This window comes from Pleurodeles waltl, chromosome 9 (assembly GCF_031143425.1).
Source record: "Pleurodeles waltl isolate 20211129_DDA chromosome 9, aPleWal1.hap1.20221129, whole genome shotgun sequence".
In the NCBI taxonomy this organism is placed as follows: Eukaryota; Metazoa; Chordata; class Amphibia; order Caudata; family Salamandridae; genus Pleurodeles; species Pleurodeles waltl.
This window is the reverse complement of record NC_090448.1, coordinates 748,891,691-748,914,361: the sequence shown is the minus strand read 5'-3', so window position 1 is coordinate 748,914,361 and position 22,671 is coordinate 748,891,691. Positions and strand designations below refer to the sequence as shown.

Here is a 22,671-nt window from a genome sequence, read left to right as displayed (position 1 = left end):
CTTTAAACATCTGATTTCAAATGGCGTTAACTTTTAATGCAAAACCCTGTCTCAAATTTTTGGTAGGCATGGTTTTGCACCAAAACCCAAGGGTGGTTGCATGGGAACGCCCATGTACTACCCATGGAACGTCCCCCTTGGTGCCAAGTAGTTAAACCAATGCTAGGCGGTGCTTTGCGTTACCTTTAGAACAGTAAATAACAAGAAAAATACATTTTGAGCTGGTTTGGTTCACTTTTATGACACAAACACAGCACAAAACGTTAGTAAATGTACCCCAGCGTATGTTGTATTATGGAGAACCCAGGAGTGAAACAAATTTTAATGTCTTCGTAAACTGCACGCGTTTGGGTATACAAGTCAAGAGCTGCTGTTAATCGAAATGTAAAACGTTATTTAGCTCATGGGTCAAAAGAAATAAACTTTTATTGGGGAAGGCCTCACTTCGCACACGTGGCAATGTAATATTAAATGGATCTGTGAGGAATATATGACCCCTGCACACATTGTTGTCAGTATTCAAAACTACCAGGCCCAGTCATTGATGATTAGCCTTTTTCAAGTTTACTCCTAGGGACAGGGAGGGAGTGGACATGGCTAGGCTGTTGGTGCATATTTCAAGGCCTACTTGCAGTTTTTCAGTGCAGTGCCCTTAGATTCCAAAACCTTTATCCCAGTCAAAACAGGTTCCCATTGTGCTAGTCCACTCTGAGCTTGCTATCTGCATAGCACTAAATTCTGACCGCTCTCTGTCTGTCTCAGTTCACAATAGGTGAGAGCAAGAAGGGGAGGGCCTCCTTCACTGGTGACAGAGGTCTCCTCTCCCGGAGCACCCCCGAACCAGGAGCACTCATACTTCACTCACAGTCCAGGGGACACTACTTTTCCCGGCTTCTAGTACATCTCATCATATAATGAGCACTGTAACTTTAACAACATCTCAGACTAGACTCCAGTACTGTCAGAATGATACCCTCCCCTGAAAAAGTACCTGGGCACGATTTAACAGAATGTCTAATAGGTTGCATTAAATGACTCCAGACCCGTGGGCAGCTATCGGATGCATGTGAAGAAGCTTCAAAACACCCCGACCCGCCTCTGTAGCCCCGGCCCTGTTTTTAAACTCTCATGGCTGGAGCTTTTGATTTACAGCTGGGAGTCGTTTGTGTTTGAAGGGTCTTGTTTCTCATAATATTCTATCAGGCCTGTTAGACCTGAAATGTGTAATTCACTGTTCCCTCTAGGGGATGAATATATGGTTACACTGCAGTGCTCTCTGCCCTTCTCTTTTCATGTGGTTATGCCCTCTTGGGGCTGACTTTATGGTTACATGACCATGTTTCTTCCAAATGCTATTTTTATTGTGGTACCCTTAGGGGATGTTCGAACCATTACAGTCTAATGCCGGGTGTCTAGGAATGCACAAACACAGTTTATTTCTGGAAATGGTTTAAGGTGCTGCATGGCTAAATACTTATAAGGTCCCAAAGGCGAAATTTATTAGATATGCCAGTGCTTTTTGGAAGAAAGTAACTGCCCGTTCTTCAAAATATCAGAACAGTACAATAAATGTAATTCATTTTCGGATAATCTGTGTAAGAAAATAAAAATCCATGCACTAAACTATCAGTGTAAGTGCATGGAGACAGTAGGTAGGTGTATGTACACTACTGCCTCAACCTTAGTCGTATATGTGGTCTCTTTTATCAACAAGTAATCGTAATATCCCGTTTGAAACAGATTTTGTTTGTGTTATTTTGAAATTGGCAACAGTGGGTTCTTGTATTCTGGTTTGTTTAAATAATGCTATGCCATTAAGGTAAGTGGATCTGTTGAAGGTTGGAAATAATGGCTGACCTTGTTTGAGTGAAACATGAAGTACTCATTGCTAAGCTGTGTTTATACCATATTGGACGGGGGTCATACTGGTGTGAAAGAGCCATCAGTCTAAGAGTGGTATGGTCATAAAAATGTGGATGTATGATGGAACAACACATGCCTCAACCATGCATCCCTGAACAACGCGGTCAGAACAACGACCAAGTTGTTTTCACGAATGCCTTTACCACCCATGCCTTTACAAGTTTTTGTTGTAAAGATATGCCTAGTAAAGGCATGTGTGGAACGGCATGTGTGGTTTTCGCATGCCACCCCCTCACCGCCCTAAAAATAAAACTACCCGACCCCCCCACCCTCCCCAAAAATAAAACTACACTGTCTCCCCAACCCGCCCCTTAAAAATACCCCGATACCCCCACCCACCCTGAGCCCTAAAACTTACCTCAGCCCCCACCCACCTAAAAACAACCGACCCTCACTGCCCTAAAAACTACCCTGCCCCTAAAAACAAAATTACCCCAACCCCCTAAGAACCTGACCCCCCCACCTGCCCTAAATACAAAATTACCTCGACCCTCCCACCCCCAAAAACCTGCCCCCACCTGCTCTAAATACAAAATTACCCCAAACCCCCCCACCCGCTCTAAAAACCATAGTACCCCGACCCCCCACCTCATCCTAAAAACAAAATTACCCTGACACCCGCCCCTTTGAAAAAATAAATAAAAATAACCCAACCACCCCATACCTAAAAACTACCCCACCCTTAAAAAGTACCCCAATCCTCTCCCAGCCCCACGTACCTGGCCGCATCCTACCCAGACCCCCAACCCCTGCCCCTAAAAACAAAATTACTCAGCCCCTAAAAAACGACCCCCCAACGCGCCTTAAATACAAAACTATCCAGACCGCCCCTAAAAACCTGCTCTTAAAAAAAAAAAAAAAAAAAGTACCCGACCGTGCCCACCACACCTGTAAAACCAAAATTACCCCACCCTCACCTTAAAAACAAAACTACCCTAAAGACTACCCCCCCCAGCCCCACTTACCTGACCGCGTCCTCTCCCGATACTGACTCCCTTTTTCTCTGCCTTAACCAGGCATGTGTGTTGTCCAGCACATGCTTGGTTAAGGCAGAGCAGTAGGGGAGAGTTGTTCTGGTAAACGTGGTGACGGCATCACAGTAAATGCGTCTTGTTGCATTTGCCGCGTTGTAAGTGATGTTTCCCCCAAAATGTTAACTTTGCCTTGCTTATGTATTTTTTTTCTGTGGTCCTGTCTTAAGTCAACTGTTTGTTCTTCCCGTTCCAGTTGTCGGGCCTTCCTCATCACCGTAGCGGGGCTGAAGCTCTTGCGTTCCTCCTTCTGCTGCCCACCTCAGCAATATGTGACCCTCAGCTTCACGGTTCTTTTTTTCCACTTCGACTACCAGAAATACTCTGAGGGATTCCTGCTAGACTACTTCATCATGTCCATAGTATTCAGCAAGGTAAACAGTAGACTCTTCATTAGGAGGAAATGTATGGAATAGTCACTTTGTCAGAATTGAGAATAAACTAACACTTTATGCTCCCTAAATCCATGATTTTAAACTCCAGAAAATTACCTAAATCCAGCTGTGTGTACATTCATTTATTATGTTTTCTGTGTTTACAATAATGATTTGAAAATTGTATTTCTAATGCAAATTACACTTATCTTTAAAGAGAGACTTTTATCCCTCCCAAGATTTGCAAATTCCTAGCCGGATGATTAACTTTAATTCCACAATGTGTAGAAAAGAAGTCCAAAGCAGGGACGAGCGCATACCATTGTTTTCAAGAGTATTTGTGAAATACTCCTGAATAATGTTACTAGAAAGTCTGATCTATTATTTGTGGCTTAGCCTTTAGTTTGAAAATTACTGCGGTAGTCCTGATGAGCAGAATATAGAACCAGTTAGATCTACAGACAAAATATATAGAAGGGAAAAAATAGGAGACAATTTGTTTTTTTCAACTTTAGCTTCAATTGACCAAAATCATAAAATTGATGAGATAATATCAGCCATTTTAGTGATAATTCTATGGCACTGACGACAGTCCCAGTTGGCCGTTAATGCTGAAAAAGCAGGTGCTATTTTCACCTCTGTTTACCCTAGTTTTTATTTTAACAAAGTGCTGAAAGTAATTCTCTATTGACAGAGCTGGAATTCCACCCTTTAAAACTAGAGCATGCTGTAGCAGAACCCTTGTGGATGAATTTGCTGACAAATCTGATTTCCTTGAGGTATGTTTCTTTCTCGTTGGTACCAGCTGATCTTTTTCAATCCATGGCACATTATTTTACTCTGATTAAAAAGTCTTAAAACAAACCTTTAGTTAAAAATTATCTCCTAGCTTGTAGGTTTGGATTTGACCACTATCAAACTGACCATATGTGCATAAAGTGGGCTTTCAGTCGGCCCCTTCAAATATTGGCTTTTTTCAAGCAGCCTCTTTCTGTCATTTGCTTGAGGCATTGTCCATCCTGTCCAGGCCTCAACACAGTACAGTCTTCATCTCATGTAGAATCATGTTGGCTGTATCCTTCTGCCCCTACTCGGTTGCTTGCATTGGGCAAGAGACTTATGTACAAATAGAGCCCTCTGGCCCCTCCCAGGTGTCATGCTCTAAACTGTATTAGCATTTTCACAGAAAATCATATTTTTCAGCATTTGTCATAGCATGACATAGCCCTAGTAATAGTAAAAACACTAACCATCAAAATAAAACCATGGACATAAATAAAACACTTTTATAATACCCGTAGCAGATACAGAGAAGGGAACATGTAAAGTTAGATGCATGGTGCTAATTGCCTGCAAAATTACAGGTCCTACTTGAAAAAACAAACAATTAATAGCTCCACTAAAAAAAGCTTGTTTCAGTTTGTTTTTTTGGACAAAAAGGTTGCATGTGTTCCAGTAGACAAAAATAGATAAAAATAAATGCCCCTATGATTCCTTTCTCTTTACGAGCCAGGCAGACTTTATGAAAGGTGCAACTGAGAAGATCACAATTCTTTCTGTTCTATAGCATAATATTAAGGCATTAGTATCAAATCTTAAACCCAATTACCTAAATATTGGAAGTAGCCCTTTACACATTATTACTTGTTTTTTTACTCTAATGATAATAAAGTGCTGAATTGTACCTTTGCTTCTAGGTTGCATTTACAAAGATCTCTATTTGCAGAGAGCCTGTCTCATTATGCACAGTAAGCATTAGTCAGGAGCACAATGTCTAAATTATACAATTTGTGATTGGGACTTGTAACCACAGATTCCTCACTTTAGAATATTCCCCAGGCATCTGACTGGAACGGGAAAACCTTGAGCAGTACCTCTGTGTCTGTAGGTGGTGTCGATCGGCTCTGGAAGTGATGTCGCAGAGCTCATATAAGCACCGCCCTAGTGCTCTGACATCAATTCCTTTCCTTCTGTGCCAGCATCGTGCATCTGGAGAGAAACCATATTCACTTTTTGACCATATTTTCCAACATTTTGTCGACCCCTGTTTTATGAGCACTGCTTCCAGTGTGGTTAAGGACAGGTCGCCTTAAAAACCTTGTGGGGACTACCACAGACAAATGACATTGTTGGATTCTCACTAGGTTTGTCTTTGGTGCTTTCGGTTTGACCGTAACCCCAAGGCCTGCATCGAGGGCAGGTCTATGCATCCTGAGGCAATCCACAAGTGGTTGATGAAGCTGCTGGCGGTCCGAGGGAGATAGCTGGCCATTCCTCGAGCTGTTCCCGCGGTTGCTCATCTTCTTGCTCCAAGACATCTACTAAGTAAGGTAAGTCAAAGAAGCATAAAAAGAAGTTGAAGTTTTTGTCGGCTTTTCCCTCTTGGCTTCATGTTTCGAGGTCCCGCTTCCGTACTCAGCTTGCGGAAATGGCACCTGTCCCCACTCCACGCTTCAGTTTCCTGGAACCGGAGTGACTCCAGCCCAGTTGTAGGAGTTCATGCATGCCATCTTTAGGCCACCAACTGCCTCTGGCGTGCCTTCGGGAACCACAGAGCCAAAAGGTGCACCAATTGGGTTACCACCAGCAGGCTGCCACTAGTGCTGTCTGGGCCCTATGGATGCACCTTCGGATCTAGATTGATGTTACCATGGGTGGCTTCTTTCACCCTGGCTCCTTTCTAGAAGCGTTTGACGATGAGGCCATCATCACCATTCCTGACTCTGAACCAGCGCCATTTGCCGTTGATGCTGACTCAATCCTGGCCCTACCAACCCCTGGACGTACCGCCTACAGATAGACCCTTCCTTCCTTAAGGGGGAGGAAGGGTTTGGTGCTCTAGAGGAGGATTGTGAGTCAGCAGATAACAGGTATGAGGAGCTGGTTGATGCCAGTGGCTTGGACACTTATCTAGACTTTAGCTTGCTTTCTCCTCCTGTCCCTGTTTTGGAGTTATTTCTAGTATTTTGCCCTTAGCAGCGCCCTTATTGCAGCACTTTCCGTCATTCAAAATTACTAATTTTCAACCATTCTTAAAAATTCTTGGATATTTTATAACTTTACCCAAAATATTCCAGGATTGGAGTTGGAATACTAAATAGGCTTCCAGGAATATTTAGGGGAAAGTAGCTCTTTCCCCAAATATTCTAGGACTGGAGTTAGAATAGTTATTTTGACCTTCCAATGTCCGCCACACCCACTGCTCCCCTGGGGGTGCAGATGAGGGTAAGAAACACTAAAAAGCTTTTTCAGAGGATGGCGCGTCCCCTGCTACTGTAATGCACAGGGCAGAGGAGGCCTTGACCTACAGCTGCCAGCGATTGAGGTCAAGACCAGTGCCTTGACAAAGGTGCTTTAGCTGGGGTGGGGTTTCACTGAACAGTTGCTACCCTTCAATGAAGCTCTCACTGGCGTTCTCATAGGGGCCCGAGGCCAAACCTTGCACAGGAGGTCCTGTGAACCGCATGATTGTCTGACACCACCATCCTGCCCTACGGGACACAGCCTTCCTCTCACAGCACCCCTCCCCTGAGAGCCTGGTTGCGCAGGCTTCAGCAGCCAAGGTCAACCCAAACACACTCCCTTCTGAGCATAGGGAATCTGGGCTGAATCTGGGAAAAAGAGGCTGGACACCGATGGGAAATGCATTTTCTCATCCACTAGCCTAGCCTTATTGGCAGTGAACACCACATGCCTCTTGGGGTGATGCTTTATTGGACTTGGTATGCAGCTGTCTCCCATGCATCCAGAGGAAGATGCCGAGACATCCTCAACCAAGCCCTAGTGGACGGTCAGGATGCAGCATAGTTTACCATGGCTTGGGCTGGATGCCACAGACTCCAGGAGTAGAGCCATGGCTTTTACGGTGGCACTGTGTTATTTTACCTGGTTGTAGTCCATTGTTTTCCGGGGAGGATGTCCAGTGTCCAGGCGTCCTTTATTGACATGACCTTAGATGGCTCTTGCCTATTTGGTGACAGAGGACACGCGCTCGAGTGCTTTTGGAAAAGCTGGATCACATCTAGGTCTTCTGGGCTGTCTCTTTCTGCCCTGTCCCAGCTACAGTCCTTTTGCCCTCTACTGCGAGTATGGTTGAGGCACTTATGGGTGACCACAATACCAGCTGTGCCTGACAGTCCGGTAGCCCATCCAGTCCTTTAATGGACGAGGTCGCAGAACCCAAAGAGGACACAGGAGCCTGACCCAGCATATCCAGTTCCCCACCCCTCCAGCTACTGCAGCCTCTAAGCCTCTTTAGTGCACCCTCCATTAAGCACAGCCATCTCATTGGTGGCACAAGTAGGCATCACCTGCCCCAATGGTCTGCAATTACCTCCAACAAGTGAGGTGCTCCAAATATGGCACCTATATTTGTGGAAACCCCTCTGCCACCATCTAGCTGACAGAGGACCACCGCATCCTGCTCCATCAGGGAAGAACATGCATTTCTAACTTAAGAAACCATCGAAATGGTGCCTGCTCCAGAAATAAAACGTGGTTGCTATTCCTATTACTTTCTGGTGTGAAAAGAGGGAGGACTTCATCCTATTCCAGATCTGCACCCTCTCAACTCCTTTCTATGGAAAGAGAAATTTGAGATGCTCATTTTGGCTCCGGTCCTGTCTGCCCTGGCCCTTGGAGACTGGATGGCAGTGTAAGAATTTTCACAATGCCGTCCTGAAAGCCCGCATGGGTTACCTGCTGCTCACGGTGGGCTACGAGCATTTTCAAATGACTGAAGTTCCCCTGAACCCTCAGATGTTCACAAAAGTGATGGCAGTGGTTCCAGTCCTTCTGCGGAGGTTCTGGACTTCCCCTACATTAACGACTGGCTGCTGAAGGTGGGCTCACCCCCAGGTGGTGGTCACCCACCTCAACACTACGGCGAGTCACCTGCGTTCAGTGGCGTTCACTATCAACAAGCAGGCATCACCCCTGACTCTGTGCCAGACGCTCCCTTTCATTGGAGCTACTCTTGATACTATGCAGTTTTGTGCCATCCCTCCAAAGTGGAGAGTCCAGGACATTTGCGCTATGATCGCAGTGTTTCAAGCTCTGTCCTGAATTTTGGTGAGAGTGACTCAGGCTGCTGGGCCTGATGACCTCCTGCATCCTGCTGGTGAATTACGCCCAATGGAACATGCACAACCTGCAATGAGACCAAGTGGGTTCAGCATCAGGGGAATCTCTCAGACATGGTCCTGATTTCGGAGGAGACTACATGAGATCTGCAGTGGTGGCTAACAAATGTGATTGGTCCAGCGACAGACCCCTTTTTCCTTCTCCACTTAGAGCTGACAGAGTTAAGAGTATTCCAGTCTAGCTGCAGATCAATCTTTTGGAGCTGAGGGTGATTTGTTTGGCAGTGAAAGCCTTCCTCCCATCCATTAACGGAAGGCTGATTCAGGTGTTCACAGACAACACCACCACCATGTGGTAGTCCAACCAGCAGGGCAGTGTGGGGTCGTGGACCCTGTGTTTGGAGGCTTTGCGCCTCTGGACTTGGCTGGAGCACCAGGACATCTTCCTGGGTGTGCAGCACCGGAAATGCTCATTGAGCACCAGGACAAACGGCCATTTAAGCCTTGTAGATCACAAATGGTGACTACATCCAGAGATGACACTAGATCTCTTCCAAGAATGGGGAACACCTTGGCTCGATCTGTTTACCACCTCTGAGAATATGGAATCTCAGCACTTCTGCACGCTGGAGTTTCCAAAGCAGTTCTTGCTTGGAAACCTATTCTGCCTCAAATTCAGGACTCCTGTATGTCTTTCCACTGATCTTTTTAGAAAGTTCAGGGCAGACAGGGCCCAAGTCATTCAAGTGGCTCCGGATTGGGTACAGAAGGTATGGTGCCCGAACTCCTAAGCACTCGATGAGGCTGCCCCATTGTGAGGGCAGGAACCTGGATCCTTCATCCAGCTCCTGAACCTGTACACACTCAACCTTTATACATAAAGATTGAGCTGTGATAGTTGAGGCTTTTCATACTTTCTCCCCAGGTTTGTGATGTTGTCTTAGCGGCCAGGAGTTCTTTCACTAAAACTGTATGCGCCTGACATTTGGATACGTTTTTTGCCTGATGTTTCTATCATCATGTGGAATCCCTTTCTGCATCACTATCGGAGGTTTTGCTGTTTGTGCTATCTTTAGTCTGGCAAGGCCTTGCGCTGGGCACTGTTAAAGGTTACCTAGTGGCTATTGCCATTTTTCTGTGGTTGTCAGTCAACCCTCCCTGTTCGTCACCAGTTGTGACTCATTTTCTGAAAGCTTTACAACACTTGTTCCTACCTGTCCTTTTTGTGATGCCACAGTGGGACCTGAATCTGATCCTCACGTTTCTCACGTGTTCCCCTTTGAGTCCCACACAGCTGTTCTCTGCTGCTCTTGACTATCAAAACTGTCTTTCTAGTGGCTATTACATCATCCAGGAGGGTCTGCGAGTTTCAAGCTCTGTCAGTTCACCCTTCATGGATCAACTTATTGCATGACAAATTGGTCCTTTTGAAGCATGTCACTTTACTGCTGAAGGTTGTCAGCCCATTTCATGTTGATTAGAGTATCACTCTGCCTACATTTCTTTTTACTCTACCTCAACCTTCCAAGGAGGAGTAGAGAGTCCATCACCTGACGGGAACTCTCTCATTTTTGATCATACCTAGGACCATCGGGTGGATGATCAGCTCTTCATCAGGTTTGCTAGAGCGAAAAAGGGCAAGACTGTGCAGCAGACCACATCTTGATGGATTGTACTCTGCATTAAGATCTGAAATGCATTAGCTAAGAATCGGCCTCTTGAAGGCTTGCGTGCCAATTGCACCAGGGCCAAGGCTGTTACTACTTCATTAACGTGTGGAATGTCTGTCCTTCCAAGCCGCTACATGGATGTCACTCAACACCAAAGCAATATTGCTTGGACAGTCAGGTCCATCAAAATGGACATCTTTCTCATTTGGTCCTCTAGAATTTTCTGGTTTGAGCCAGTTGGCAGACCCTCCTCTCAGGAGGTGTTGCTTGGGTGTCTATTCAAAGGTGAGGAATCTGTGGTTAGAAGTCACTAGCTGAAGAACAAGTTAATGAACTTCAGTAGTGCTTTTTCTGTTAGAGACTCTATTTGCAGATTTCTCACCAACCCTTCCATACTTCCTGCTCTGCAAACTGGGCTCTTCACCCTAAAGATACCATTAAACACTGCACACTGGTTAAAATAGTTTTTTATGGGACTTCTCATTTTTGGCAAAAAGAAAATAATTTGATGCCAACATGGCTAGCATGTTGCATATTTGGGCACTGCAGTGTCACTTCTGACGTGGACTATGTCCGTGCCAAGTCGTTCGACACCACCTACCGGTGCACAAAGCTACTGTTCAATATTTTTAAGATCCAGTCTGACACATGGGTGTAGGAAACTGGACTTCCCTTTGCAGATGTCCCTACCCACTTTTTGCCCCCATTTGAACTACTGGATCCTGGTTTTCAATTCTGACAGTGCACTGAAGCCTGTTCAGAACATTACACATTAGTTACTCTGCAGACCAGCAGTAGTCACATATGACACAGGTTACTCCGTATTCTGCAACATAAGCAGTAGTCAGGAAACACGTTATTACACCAAGACACTTGTCATAAGAATATCATAAAATGCCCATAGTAGGTACATAAGAAAACATATGGCAAGTTAGAAAAACATATTAGCAAGCATGTCCATAAAAGGAACATTTGCATATGCACATAAAAACATCATAAAACAGGTAGGCAATATATATTAATTTGTGAAGTCTTTAGAAAGAATTTAAGATTTTATATATATATATATATATATATATATATATATATATATATATATATATAATATGGATCCTTTTAGGGAGTACCTGTTCTGGTGATAAAGACACCTCCAGTGCCTGAGAAACGAAAACAAGGGCCCCCAGCACTCCCTGTCTCGTGATGCTGTAGACGGAAAGGGGCGGCACGTACCCTCTCTGATTGCTATACTGGGACCTTTGACCTCTGGAGCACCCTCCAGGCCTCAACCGGCCTTCAAAAGGAGGGGCCACAAACAGCAAGAGGAAGGGTGAAGGAGGGGGGGTGCCATGCACCCCCTCCGGTCTAGTGATCGGCCCCTCTGGGGGCCCATGATCACTGGGGGCCACCCCAGGCCTCTCACTGGCCTTTTCACGGGGGACCACGACCAGGCCCAAGACTCAGCCCAGCAGCGCGGGGAGCCTCTGATGAGGCTTCCACCCCGCCCACGGCTCAGCAGAAGGCTCGATCGGGGCAGGGAGAGACCTCCTTCTCCCTTGCCCCTCGTGGTCGAGGAAAAAAGGGGCCCAGTGGGGCGGGGGAGCCTCCGATGAGGCCTCCTTCCCCCCCGCCTGGCTGAAGCCACATGTCGTGGCCTACCCAGGCCGATTGAAGCAGCAGGTGCCTGCTTGTGCCCCGGGGGCGCTCCATGGAAGTCGCTTCACCCTGGGGGCACGATAGGAGCGCGCTCGCTCCAATCTTTCATCAGGCAATTTTCTTTGTTCCCCGGGGGCACACTGAACAGCGTGACTCCAGCGCTGCAACAATCACGGCCCGGGTTGCAGCGGTGATTTCTCCACGACACCAGCAATGCACTTTCTAAAAGCTAGAAGCTCATTTTAGGTTGGGTCGCGGCAAGTAAATTTAGAAGCCAGGTCCCTGTGGCAGAAAACTGCGCACACAGGCCCTGCGCTAGCAGGCCTGAGACAGGTTTGAAAGTCTACTTCAGTGGGTGGTGCAAGCAGCGTTGCAGGCCCACTAGTAGTATTTAATTTACAGGTCCTGGGTATAGAGATACCACTGTACAAGGGACTTATAGGTAAATTAAATATGCCAATTAGGTATAAGCCAATCATACCAACTTTAGATGGGAGAGCACCTGCACTTTAGCACTGGTCAGCAGTGATAAAGTGCTCAGAGTCCTAGAGCCAACAGCGTGAGGTCAAAAAAACCAGGAGGAAGGAGGCAAAAAGACTGGGGATGACCCTGCATAAGAGAAAAAGTCCAACAGTAAGGATGTGTGTGTTTCTCTGAATACCAGAGTTTACCACATTCACCGGCAACCTAACTTACTGTAGCCTTGAGAGAAGCACAGAGCGCTTGTTTAAGAACACAGTGGTAGCCTAAGCAAAGAATAGCTAGATAGTGAGAAATAAAACAAGACCGCAAATGTGGCAATAGCTAAAATAATAAACAAAGCTGAATAAAATATATCTAGGTTAAAGTGAACAGCGGCAGGCCTAGTGTGCTAAAATAATGTGCATGGAGCTATAACTAAAATGGCTACACAACACCGTGTGGCACTTGTCACAGCACCATGTCTGATATGGCCCTCACCTATTCTGCCTATTGTGTATCGAGCACAACCACAACTCCAAGTTGTGCTAGTACTTCCGGCCCGTGGTGCTGTAGGCTTTGAGGGAGCGGTCCCTAAAGCTGCTTGCGGCCCGGCAAGCAACACCATCTGGTGTGGCTCCTAAGAGGTTCCAGTCCCAGTCGAGGAGAAATTCGCGGGACCTCTCCAGGAGCCCCAAGTCCTCTTCTTCCCATTTAACACTCTGTAAAGAAGCATCAGAAGAATAAGTAGTAGTCTAAACTGGCTTCACCTTGTCTGTTGGCTGATGGAACAAGTTCGGAAAATTGGCATTCCAGGCACGGTTGCACAGAATCGATACCAGTTCTGACTCAGCTCCTCTCTACATTTCCGGGAGCCGGAGCGACCCCCACTCTAGTCCAAGATTTATGAGGCCATGCTCCTCGTATTTGAGCAGGCCGACCCCTGCGAGTACCTTGGGCCTTGTGGGGGGTTAGATGAGGTCCTATCCGGTTCCACCCTGGCGGCTTCAGCCTCTGCTCCAATGGGGGTTCCTCGGATTTGATTATGGATCCAGACCGGCACTGGTTGTACCCATACGACCTTCTCCAGCACCCGTCACGATGACGCTGACACCCACAGGTGCCAGATCATTGCCTGAGCCTTATTTTCAGCATGCTGTGGCTATGGAGGTGGGAGCATCCTGTGGTGGTGCGTAGAGCAGCGCAGGTCCTTGACCTCAAACTGCCCTCGGTGGCTGTCAAGATGAACATCTTGGCTGAAGTGCTTCAACCAGGGGCTGCCACTTCTGAACCCCTTCGGCCCTTTAATGAGGCATTTACTGACATCCTGCTGGGAACTTGGTCCAAGCCTAGCACAGGAGCTTCTGTAAATAGGACGATTGCCCGCCGCCATCACCCTGCCCTGAGCAACCCTAGTTTTGTTAGCCAACACCCCATCCTTGATAGTTTGGTAGGCCAAGCCTCAATGTCCCATAGCTCACTCCCTTTGACTTACCCAGGCAGGGAATCCAAGAGGCTGGACAAGCTGGGAAGAAGATGTTTTCTTCCACCAGCCTGGCATTGAGGTCGGTGAACACCTCATGCTTATTGGGCTGTTTCTTGCACTTCTTGTAGGATATGGTTGCGCAGGTGCTGCCAGAGATCCCAGAGGAGGCCTGGGCTATCATCTCCCAAGAGGTGAAAGATGGGACAGATATAGCAAAGTTCACCATTCAGTGTGGCCTGGATACAACTGACTCACTGGGCTGAATAGTTTTGTCGATAGTAGTCTTACATCGCCATGCCTGGTTGAGAACATCTAGCTTAATGACTCTCAGGCTATGGCCAAGTCCTTGGGCCTCTCTGTGACACCCCCCCCCCACCTTTCCACCATCTGCCCTTTGCCCCTTTCGTGACCACGGAAGGGGCGGACCACCACGCCAGCCCTATGCCAGCCACCTTTCAGTGCAAAATCCCCAACCTATGCGAGGACTTGGGTGCAGTGTCTTCAGACCAAGAGGGTCTGGAAGCCAGAAGTCATCCGCCACTCAGGCGCTGGCAGCTGCAGCCTCAAAGCCCTCCTAGTTTGGTTCTGCAGGACCATGCTTGCCCATTTGGAGGGAGAATTCATAATATCTCCTCCACTGGCAGTCCATTACATCAGAAGCTTGAGTACTGCAGATCAATAGGTGGGGCTATGCCCTGCCTTTCCAATCCTTTCCTCCCCCAATACCGCTAACATTCGAAAGGCTGGCAGAGGATAATTTATCTCTGCTCTGAGAGGAGATTACGGCTCTCTTGGCCAAGGGAGTCATGGAAAGGGTCCTGATATCAGAAGTAGGCAGTGGTTGTTACTCCCGCTACTTTCTGATACCCAAAAAGAACAAAGGTCTTCACCCTATTTTAGACCTACAGACCGTCAGACTCTTCCTCAGGAAGTAGAAGTTCAAGATGCTCATGTTGGCTCAGGTCTTATCTGCCCTAGACCTAGAAGACTAGTTGGTAGCGCTGGACTTACAATATGTTTTTTTTCACATTCCCATCCTGCCTGCCCAAAGTTGTTACCTGCGGTTCAAGTATGCCACAAGCACTTTCAGTTCACCATGCTCCCATTTGACCTTACCAGCTCCCCTTGGGTGTTCACCAAGGTGATGGAAGGCTCATCTGCGCAAGTCAGGATTTTGTCTTCCCCTACCTTGATGACTGGCTGTTTAAGATGGACTCGCCCCAGACTGTCGTACCCCACCTCCAGACTACGGCGAACCTTCTGCTTAGTTAGGGTTCACTATAGACATGCCAAAGTCACACATGACTCCCTCTCAGATGCTCTCTTTCATCAGAGCTGTTCTGGAAACAGTGCAGTTTCCAGCTTATCCTACCGAGCAGTAAGTCCAGGATATTCAGGTTATGATAACGATGTTTCGACCTCTACCCTGGGTTTCAGTGAGACTGACTCTTATGGCATCCTGCTGATAAATCATGCCAGATGACAAATGTGGGCTCTGCAGTGAGACCTGAAGTTCCAGTGGGAACAGCATCAGAGAAATCTCTCTGACATGGTCCAGATCCCAGAAGGAACTGCAAAAGAGCTGCAGTGGTAGATTATGACCCATAATTGGGTCAGAGGCAGACTCCTCTCCCTTCCCCAATCAGACCTCACAGTAGTGACAGGTGCGTCTTTTCTGAGATGGCGCAGCCAGCTAGGAGAGGTGGAGATCAGAGAACTGGGGTCACCGGCTGAATCCAGGCTCCACATAAACCTGATGGAGGTCCGGGTGATCCGACTAGCATTGAGGACATTTATTCCCTCTTTCAAGGGGAAGTTAGTTCAGGTGTTCACAGACAAAACCACCCCCATGTGGTACTGCAACAATAAGGGCGGTGGTGGGTCCGGGGACCTTTTGTCTAGAGGCCCTATGTCTCTGTACATGGCTGGAACAGCAGGGGATAACCCTGGTGGTTCAACACCTGGCAGGTTCTCTGAATGCCAGGGCATGCAAACACAGCCGTTGATGCCTAGTGGATCACGAGTGGTGTCTTCATTCTGAGGTAGCACAAGGACTTTTTCAGCAGTGGGGAGAGCCTTGGTTACAACTTTTTGCCTCCAAAGGGAATGCACAATGTCAGCAGTATCTCAGTGTTTCCTGATAAAGTGGTGCATCGCACCTCTGCCTTTCCTCACAAAGGTGGTGACCCCGTTTCATTGGGACGGACGGTCACCCTGCCCACCTTCTTTTCTCCCACGCATCCCTCTAAGGAAGAGGAGCGACTCCACCGGCTGGACCCAAAAAGTGTGTTGTCATTATTTCTTGACTGCACAAAAGAGTTCCAGGCAGACAACCAACTTTTTGTGGGATATGTGGGAGAAAAGAAAGGTTGGGCAGGACAGAAACAAACCATTTCACGCCGAGTCGTTCTCTATATAAAACTTTGCTTTGCTCTAGCTAAATAGCAGCTTCCTGAGGGCTTATGGGCCCATTCTACTAGCAGATAAGCTGCAACCAAGTGATTAGCACGTGGAGTCCCTGTCCTTGACATCTGTCAGGCAGCAACATGGGTGTCCCTGCACATGTTTGCCAAACACTACTGCCTGGACAGTCGGGTCCGCAGGGACGGGCATTTCGCCAGTTTGTTCCTGCAGGACTTTCGGAGTTAGAAAATTTGTCCACAGCCCACTGCCAGGATGGTATGGCTTGGGTATCTATTCAAAGGTAAGGAATCTGCAGCTAAAAGTCTCTATCAGATAGACAAGTTACTAACCTAAGGTAACTCATTATCTGGTAGAGACTATATCCAGCTGCAGGTTCCTTACTTCCACCCATGCCTCTCTGCTCTCCTGATTCATTTGCTATGGTTAGGGTGATTCCTTTCAAGGCTCTAGTTTGGACACACATTTGTTGGTTTGCCTCATGGCTCTCCTCTCCTCTCCTGGCGTGGAAAGTCATGAAGAAAGTAACTGCTTCCGAGTGCCTGGGTGACGCCTATATAGGTGACTGCAATGTCACATTTAGCTCCAACGACTCCACACTGCACTAAACAGAGCCACCTGGGGTATTGCTCAAGTAAAGGTTTTTGGATCCAGTCTAACGCCTGGGAAATTCAAAGGTAAGGAATCTGCAGCTAGATATAAGCCCTCATTATGACATTGGCGGTAAAAACCGCCTACTGTTGCGACGACGGCCGCCAAAAGACCATCGCCACAGCTACCATCCGTCCACCAAATCATGACCACAGCTGGATTTTCGCCACAAGAAGGGTGAAAATCCGGCTGTGGCCATACTGACGGGTGGCGGTAAGGTAGCGCTGCTACCACCAGCAGCCCCGTCCCGTCTCTCCCCCTGGATCCATGTAAGTTGGGTCCCCAACAGGGGAGGGGGGGGTCGGGGGTCGGGGTGTTGTGGGGGTTTGTGTGTGTGTGTGTGTGTGAGTGAATGCGAGTGTGTTTAGTGTTTGCGTGTGTGTATGAATGTGAGTGAGTGCGTGTATGTATGGAAATGAGAGTGCGTGTATGTATGGATAGATGGATGAGTGAGTGCGTGAATGCATGGAAATTGGAATGCATGTCTGCTTGTATGTTTTGATGTGTGTGCGGATGTGCGCGCGCATGGATGAAAGCGTGCATGTATGTGTCAATGAGTGCATGTGTGTGTGTGTGTGTGTGTGTGTGTTTGTGAATGGGGGGCTTGGATGTAGGGAGGGTCAGGGGGGGTTTGCAGAGAAATGGGGAGAAGGGGGCCTCCTATCAGTGACAGGGAAGGAATTCTCTGACCCTGATGGGGCCTACCGCCATAGTTTTGTAACTCCACGAAAACCATGGCAGTAGGCAGGGGCATAATACCGCCGGCAGCACGATGGCAGCCGCCGGGCTGGAGATGGCTATCTCCATCCCGGCGGCTGCTACTGCCATGGCGGTCAGTGTGGTACATTGGCGGGTAGCTTAAGCCAATAATGTCATAATGTGACGGTAAGTACCGCCAGCCTGTTGGCGGTACTACCGCCACATTAGCACCAGCTGCTGGTGTCATAATGACCCCCATAGTCTCTACCAGATAATGCATTAACAAAGGTAAGTCCCTAGGAAATTTTACCCCTGGTACCTAGGGCATGGGTACAAAAGAGGGTCTTTAAGGGCTGCAGCATGTATTATGCCACCTCAAGGAAACCCAAAACAAATTTCATGCAGACTGCAATCTCAATTTGTGAAACGGTGCAAACCATTGTGAAAACATGACATTGCACACACCCAGTGTGCAATGCCCAAATACACTGCATGTCTTTAATGTGTCACCCCTAAGGCAGAGTTCATTTTAATACTTGTGAGGGCATGTCGGTGTGGGAAGCTGGCCTGGTGTGTGGTGGACACCTGTGGTGTTACCCTACATCAGATCCAGGTATCCCCTACTAGTGAAGTGTAGGCAGTGTCTAGGAAACCTGGGCTCTCTAGGGGTAGCTGTGAATGAGAAGCCAAGACTTGTCTACGAGACATACAAAGCTTGTGCAATACCACTATAGCCACACAGCACTATCACACATTAAAGAACCACACAGTGTTACAAAAATAAAGGTACTTTATTATAGTAACACAACACTAGAATACTTATAGGCAGTTACCCCCCAACTGGAGGTAAGTACTCACTAATTATATACACAGTAGCAATCAGTAAAACAGCATAAAAGCAAGACGCTTTGGCAATTCATAGTAAAAAGAGAAAGGGCCCTAGAGGAGGGCCAAACCATATACTAAGAAAGTGGAATGTGAGATGCAGTCCCCCACCCAAGAATGTTGAGTCATTAGAGGGGAGCTGGAGGAACTAGGAACCCCTAGAGTAAAGTATCAGGGTGACCCTCCCAGCAACCAGGAGAGCAGAGGTAAGTACCTGGGTTTTCCCAAAACTAACAGGAGGACTTAAAAAAAGGATTGTGCAGGACCTAAACCAGGGTGGAAAAACCCAGAGGTGGATTCTGGCAGAAGAGGACCTGCAAAGGAAGGAAACCAAGATCAGTTCGTGATGGAGTGTCAGGTTGTGGGAGGAGCCACTACCCATCCTTCTGTGGATGCAGGACCAGGTCGATTGGGGGGGGGGGGACCAATTGTGCAGCACAGGAGATGAAGAGGAGTCCCTGAAGCAAAGCAGATGGTGTCCCACGTCCGCTGTCGGGTTGTAGTTGGTCAGTGGTGCAAGAGGACCACCCACAAGCCTTGGCAAATGCAGGAGAAGAAAAAGAAAAGTTGCAAGGCTGAAGAGGACCAGCAAGGCCCAGGGGACTCGACCTAGGGAGGGGAGGCTGAGGTTACCCTCAGCAGTTGGGAGAGCCAGCAGAAGCAGTCGCAGCCCCCACAAGTGACCCACTGGCAGCAGGCACAGCAAGTTGCAGTGAGGCCCAGTCAGCACATCTGAAGAAGAGTTCAAAGTCGCTGGAGCAGCAGAGAGGAGCCTGTGCTTGGCAGGAAGAAGTGCTGGGGGCCAGGGCTACACAGAGCCTGAAGATCCCTTGGAGCAGGAGCAAACAAGCCTTTGTAGCTGCAAGTGTTGAGGTGCACAGGGGTAATGTCCTGCAAGGAGAGGCAAGGGCTTACCATCTCCCAAGTTGGACAGCTGGCAGAGAGGACCAAGGGGAGCACTCCAGACCACCACCTGTGATGCAGGAGCCATGCAGTTCCGTAGGAGAGCAGATCCACGCAGTCGGTCGTCGTTGAAGTTGGTGCCTGCAGATGGAGGGGAGTCACTCCTTCACTCCAATGGAGATTCCTTCTTACTTCTCGGTGCAGGCTGATGTCTTGCTGACTTTATAGGATGCACAGCCAGGGAAATGTTGCAGTTGCTGGAAGGAGCTGGAGAAACAATGTTGCAAAGTGGAGTTGTCACTGAAGTTGCAGGTTGTTGGTTCCTTAAGAGTCCTGTTGCAGTTTCAGTGGCCAGAAGATGAAGTAAACGATGCAGAGGAGTCCTTGTGGAATCTTGCATGTCAAATCTGAGGACCCACCCAAGAGTTAGACCCTAAATAACCCTGGAAGTGGGATTGGTCATCTAGCAAGGTGACCACATATCAGGAGGGGTCTGTGACATCACCTGCCTGACCTAGCCACTCATATGATCTCAGGGGCCGAATCAAGTGGCCACTTGGAGGAGCTGTGGTCACTCCCCTGTACGGAAATGCCTCCTTGGCATGGTTACCCCCTAACTTGTTGCCTTTGCTGATGCTAAGTTATGATTTGGAAGTGTGCTGAGACCCTACTAACCAGGCCCCAGCACCAGTGTTCTTTCCCTAAACTGTACCTTTGTCTCCACAATTGGCACAACCCTGGCACTCAGGTAAGTCCCTTGTAACTGGTACCCCTGGTAGCAAGGGCCCTGATGCCAGGGAAGGTCTCTAAGGGCTGCAGCATGTCTTATGCCACCCTAGGGACCCCTCACTCAGCACATGCACACTGCTTCACAGCTTGTGTGTGCTGGTGGGAAGAAAATGACTAAGTCGACATGACACTCCCCTCAGAGTGCCATGCTAACCTCACACTGCCTGTGGCATAGGTAAGTCACCCCTCTAGCAGGCCTTACAGCCCCAAGGCAGGGTGCACTATACCACAGGCGAGGGCATACGTGCATGTGCATGAGCACTATGGTCCTACAGTGTCTAAGCAAAACCTTAGACATTGTAAGTGCAGGGTAGCCATAAGAGTATATGGTCTGGGAGTTTGTCAAACACGAACTCCACAGTTCCATAATGGCTACACTGAAAACTGGGAAGATTAGGGATTTGCCCCCCTCCCGACAGGGAGGAGGCACAAAGAGGGTGTAGCCACCCTCAAGGACAGTAGCCATTGGCGACTGCCCTCCCAGACCTAAACACACCCCTAAATGCAGTATTTAGGGGCTCCCTAGATCCCAGGAAATCCGATTCCTGCAACCTGAAGAAAGAAGGACTGCTGAACTACAAGCCTGCAGAGAAGGAGGAAGACAACTGATTTGGCCCCAGCCCTACCAGCCTGTCTCCAACTTCGAAAACCTGCTCCAGCGACGCATCCGACAGGGACCAGCGACCTCTGAAGCCTCAGAGGACTGCCTTGGACTACAGGACCAAGAAACTCCTGTGAACAGCAGCCCTGTTCAAAATCAGATACTTCTTTGCAACAAAGAAGCAACTTCCAAGGACTTCACGTTTCCCACCGGAAGCGTGAGACTACACTCTGCACCCGACGCCCCCGGCTTGACCTGCAGAAAACCAACACCTCAGGGAGGAGTGCCCGGCGACTGCGAGCCCGTGAGCAACCAGAGACGACCCCCCTGAGCCCCCACAGCGACCCCTGCAGAGAGAATCCAGAGGCTCCCCCTGACCGCGACTGCCTGTAACAAGGGACCTGACACCTGGAACCAACACTGCACCCACAGCCCCCAGGACCTGAAGGAACAGAACTTCGACGCAGGAGTGACCCCCAGGCGACCCTCTGTCTTGCCCAGGTGGTGGCTGTCCCGAGAAGCCCCCCTGTGCCTGCCTGCACCGCTAGAGTGACCCCCATTGTCCCTCCATTGAAACCTATACAAAACCCGACGCCTGCTTTGCACACTACACCCCGTCGCCCCTTGTAGGAAAGTACCATCTTGCCTGGCATGTTACCCCCATTTTTCACTGTATATATGTTTTAGTTGTATGTGTCACTGGGACCCTGCCAGCCAGGGCCCCAGTGCTCATAAGTGTGCCCTGTATGTGTTACCTGTGTTATGACTAACTGTCTCACTGAGGCTCTGCTATCCAGAACCTCCGTGGTTATGCTCTCTCATTTCTTTCCAAATTGTCACTAACAGGCTAGTGACCAATTTCACCAATTTACATTGGCATACTGGAACACCCTTATAATTCCCTAGTATATGGTACTGAGGTACCCAGGGTATTGGGGTTCCAGGAGATCCCTATGGGCTGCAGCATTTCTTGTGCCACCCATAGGGAGATCTGACAATTCTTACACAGGCCTGCCAGTGCAGCCTGAGTGAAATAACGTCCACGTTATTTCACAGCCATTTACCACTGCACTTAAGTATCTTATAAGTCACCTATATGTCTAACTTTTACCTGGTAAAGGTTGGGTGCTAAGTTACTTAGTGTGTGGGCACCCTGGCACTAGCCAAGGTGCTCCCACATTGTTCAGGGCAAATTCCCCGGACTTTGTGAGTGCGGGGACACCATTACACGCGTGCACTATACATATGTCACGACATATGTATAGCGTCACAATGGTAACTCCGAACATGGCCATGTAACATGTCTAGGATCATGGAATTGTCACCCCAATGCCATTCTGGCATTGGGGAGACAATTCCATGATCCCCCGAGTCTCTAGCTCAGACCCGGGTACTGCCAAACTATCTTTCCCGGGGTTTCACTGCAGCTGCTGCTAACCCCTCAGACAGGTTTCTGCCCTCCTGGGGTCCAGCCAGGCTTGGCCCAGGAAGGCAGAACAAAGGACTTCCTCAGAGAGAGGGTGTTACACCCTCTCCCTTTGGAAAAAGGTGTCAGGGCTGGGGAGGAGTAGCCTCCCCCAGCCTCTGGAAATGCTTTGATGGCCACAGATGGTGCCCATCTCTGCATAAGCCAGTCTGCACCGGTTCAGGGATCCCTCAGCCCTGCTCTGGCGTGAAACTGGACAAAGGAAAGGGGAGTGACCACTCCCCTGACCTGCACCTCCCCTGGGAGGTGCCCAGAGCTCCTCGTGTGTGCTTCAGACCTCTGCCATCTTGGAAACAGAGGTGCTGCTGGCACACTGGACTGCTCTGAGTGGCCAGTGCCAGCAGGTGACGTCAGAGACTCCTGATAGGCTCCTTCAAGTGTTGCTAGCCTATCCTCTCTCCTAGGTAGCCAAACCTCCTTTTCTGGCTATTTAGGGTCTCTGCTTTGGGGAATTCCTTAGATAACGAATGCAAGAGCTCATCAGAGTTCCTCTGCATCTCTCTCTTCACCTTCTGCCAAGGAATCGACTGCTGACCGCCCTGGAAGCCTGCAAAACTGC

At 48.5% G+C, this 22,671-nt stretch overlaps 1 protein-coding gene across 3 annotated transcripts in view; it reads left to right on the top strand.

Moving 5' to 3' along the window:
- PCNX3 (pecanex 3) overlaps positions 1-22,671 on the top strand; it is a 707,803-nt gene that overhangs the window by 365,014 nt on the left and 320,118 nt on the right. For all 3 annotated transcript variants that reach the window (XM_069207883.1, XM_069207884.1, XM_069207882.1), the window contains one exon: positions 3,151-3,328. In XM_069207883.1, coding sequence (XP_069063984.1) covers positions 3,151-3,328 — 178 coding nt within the window. The remainder of the gene's footprint in view (positions 1-3,150; positions 3,329-22,671) is intronic.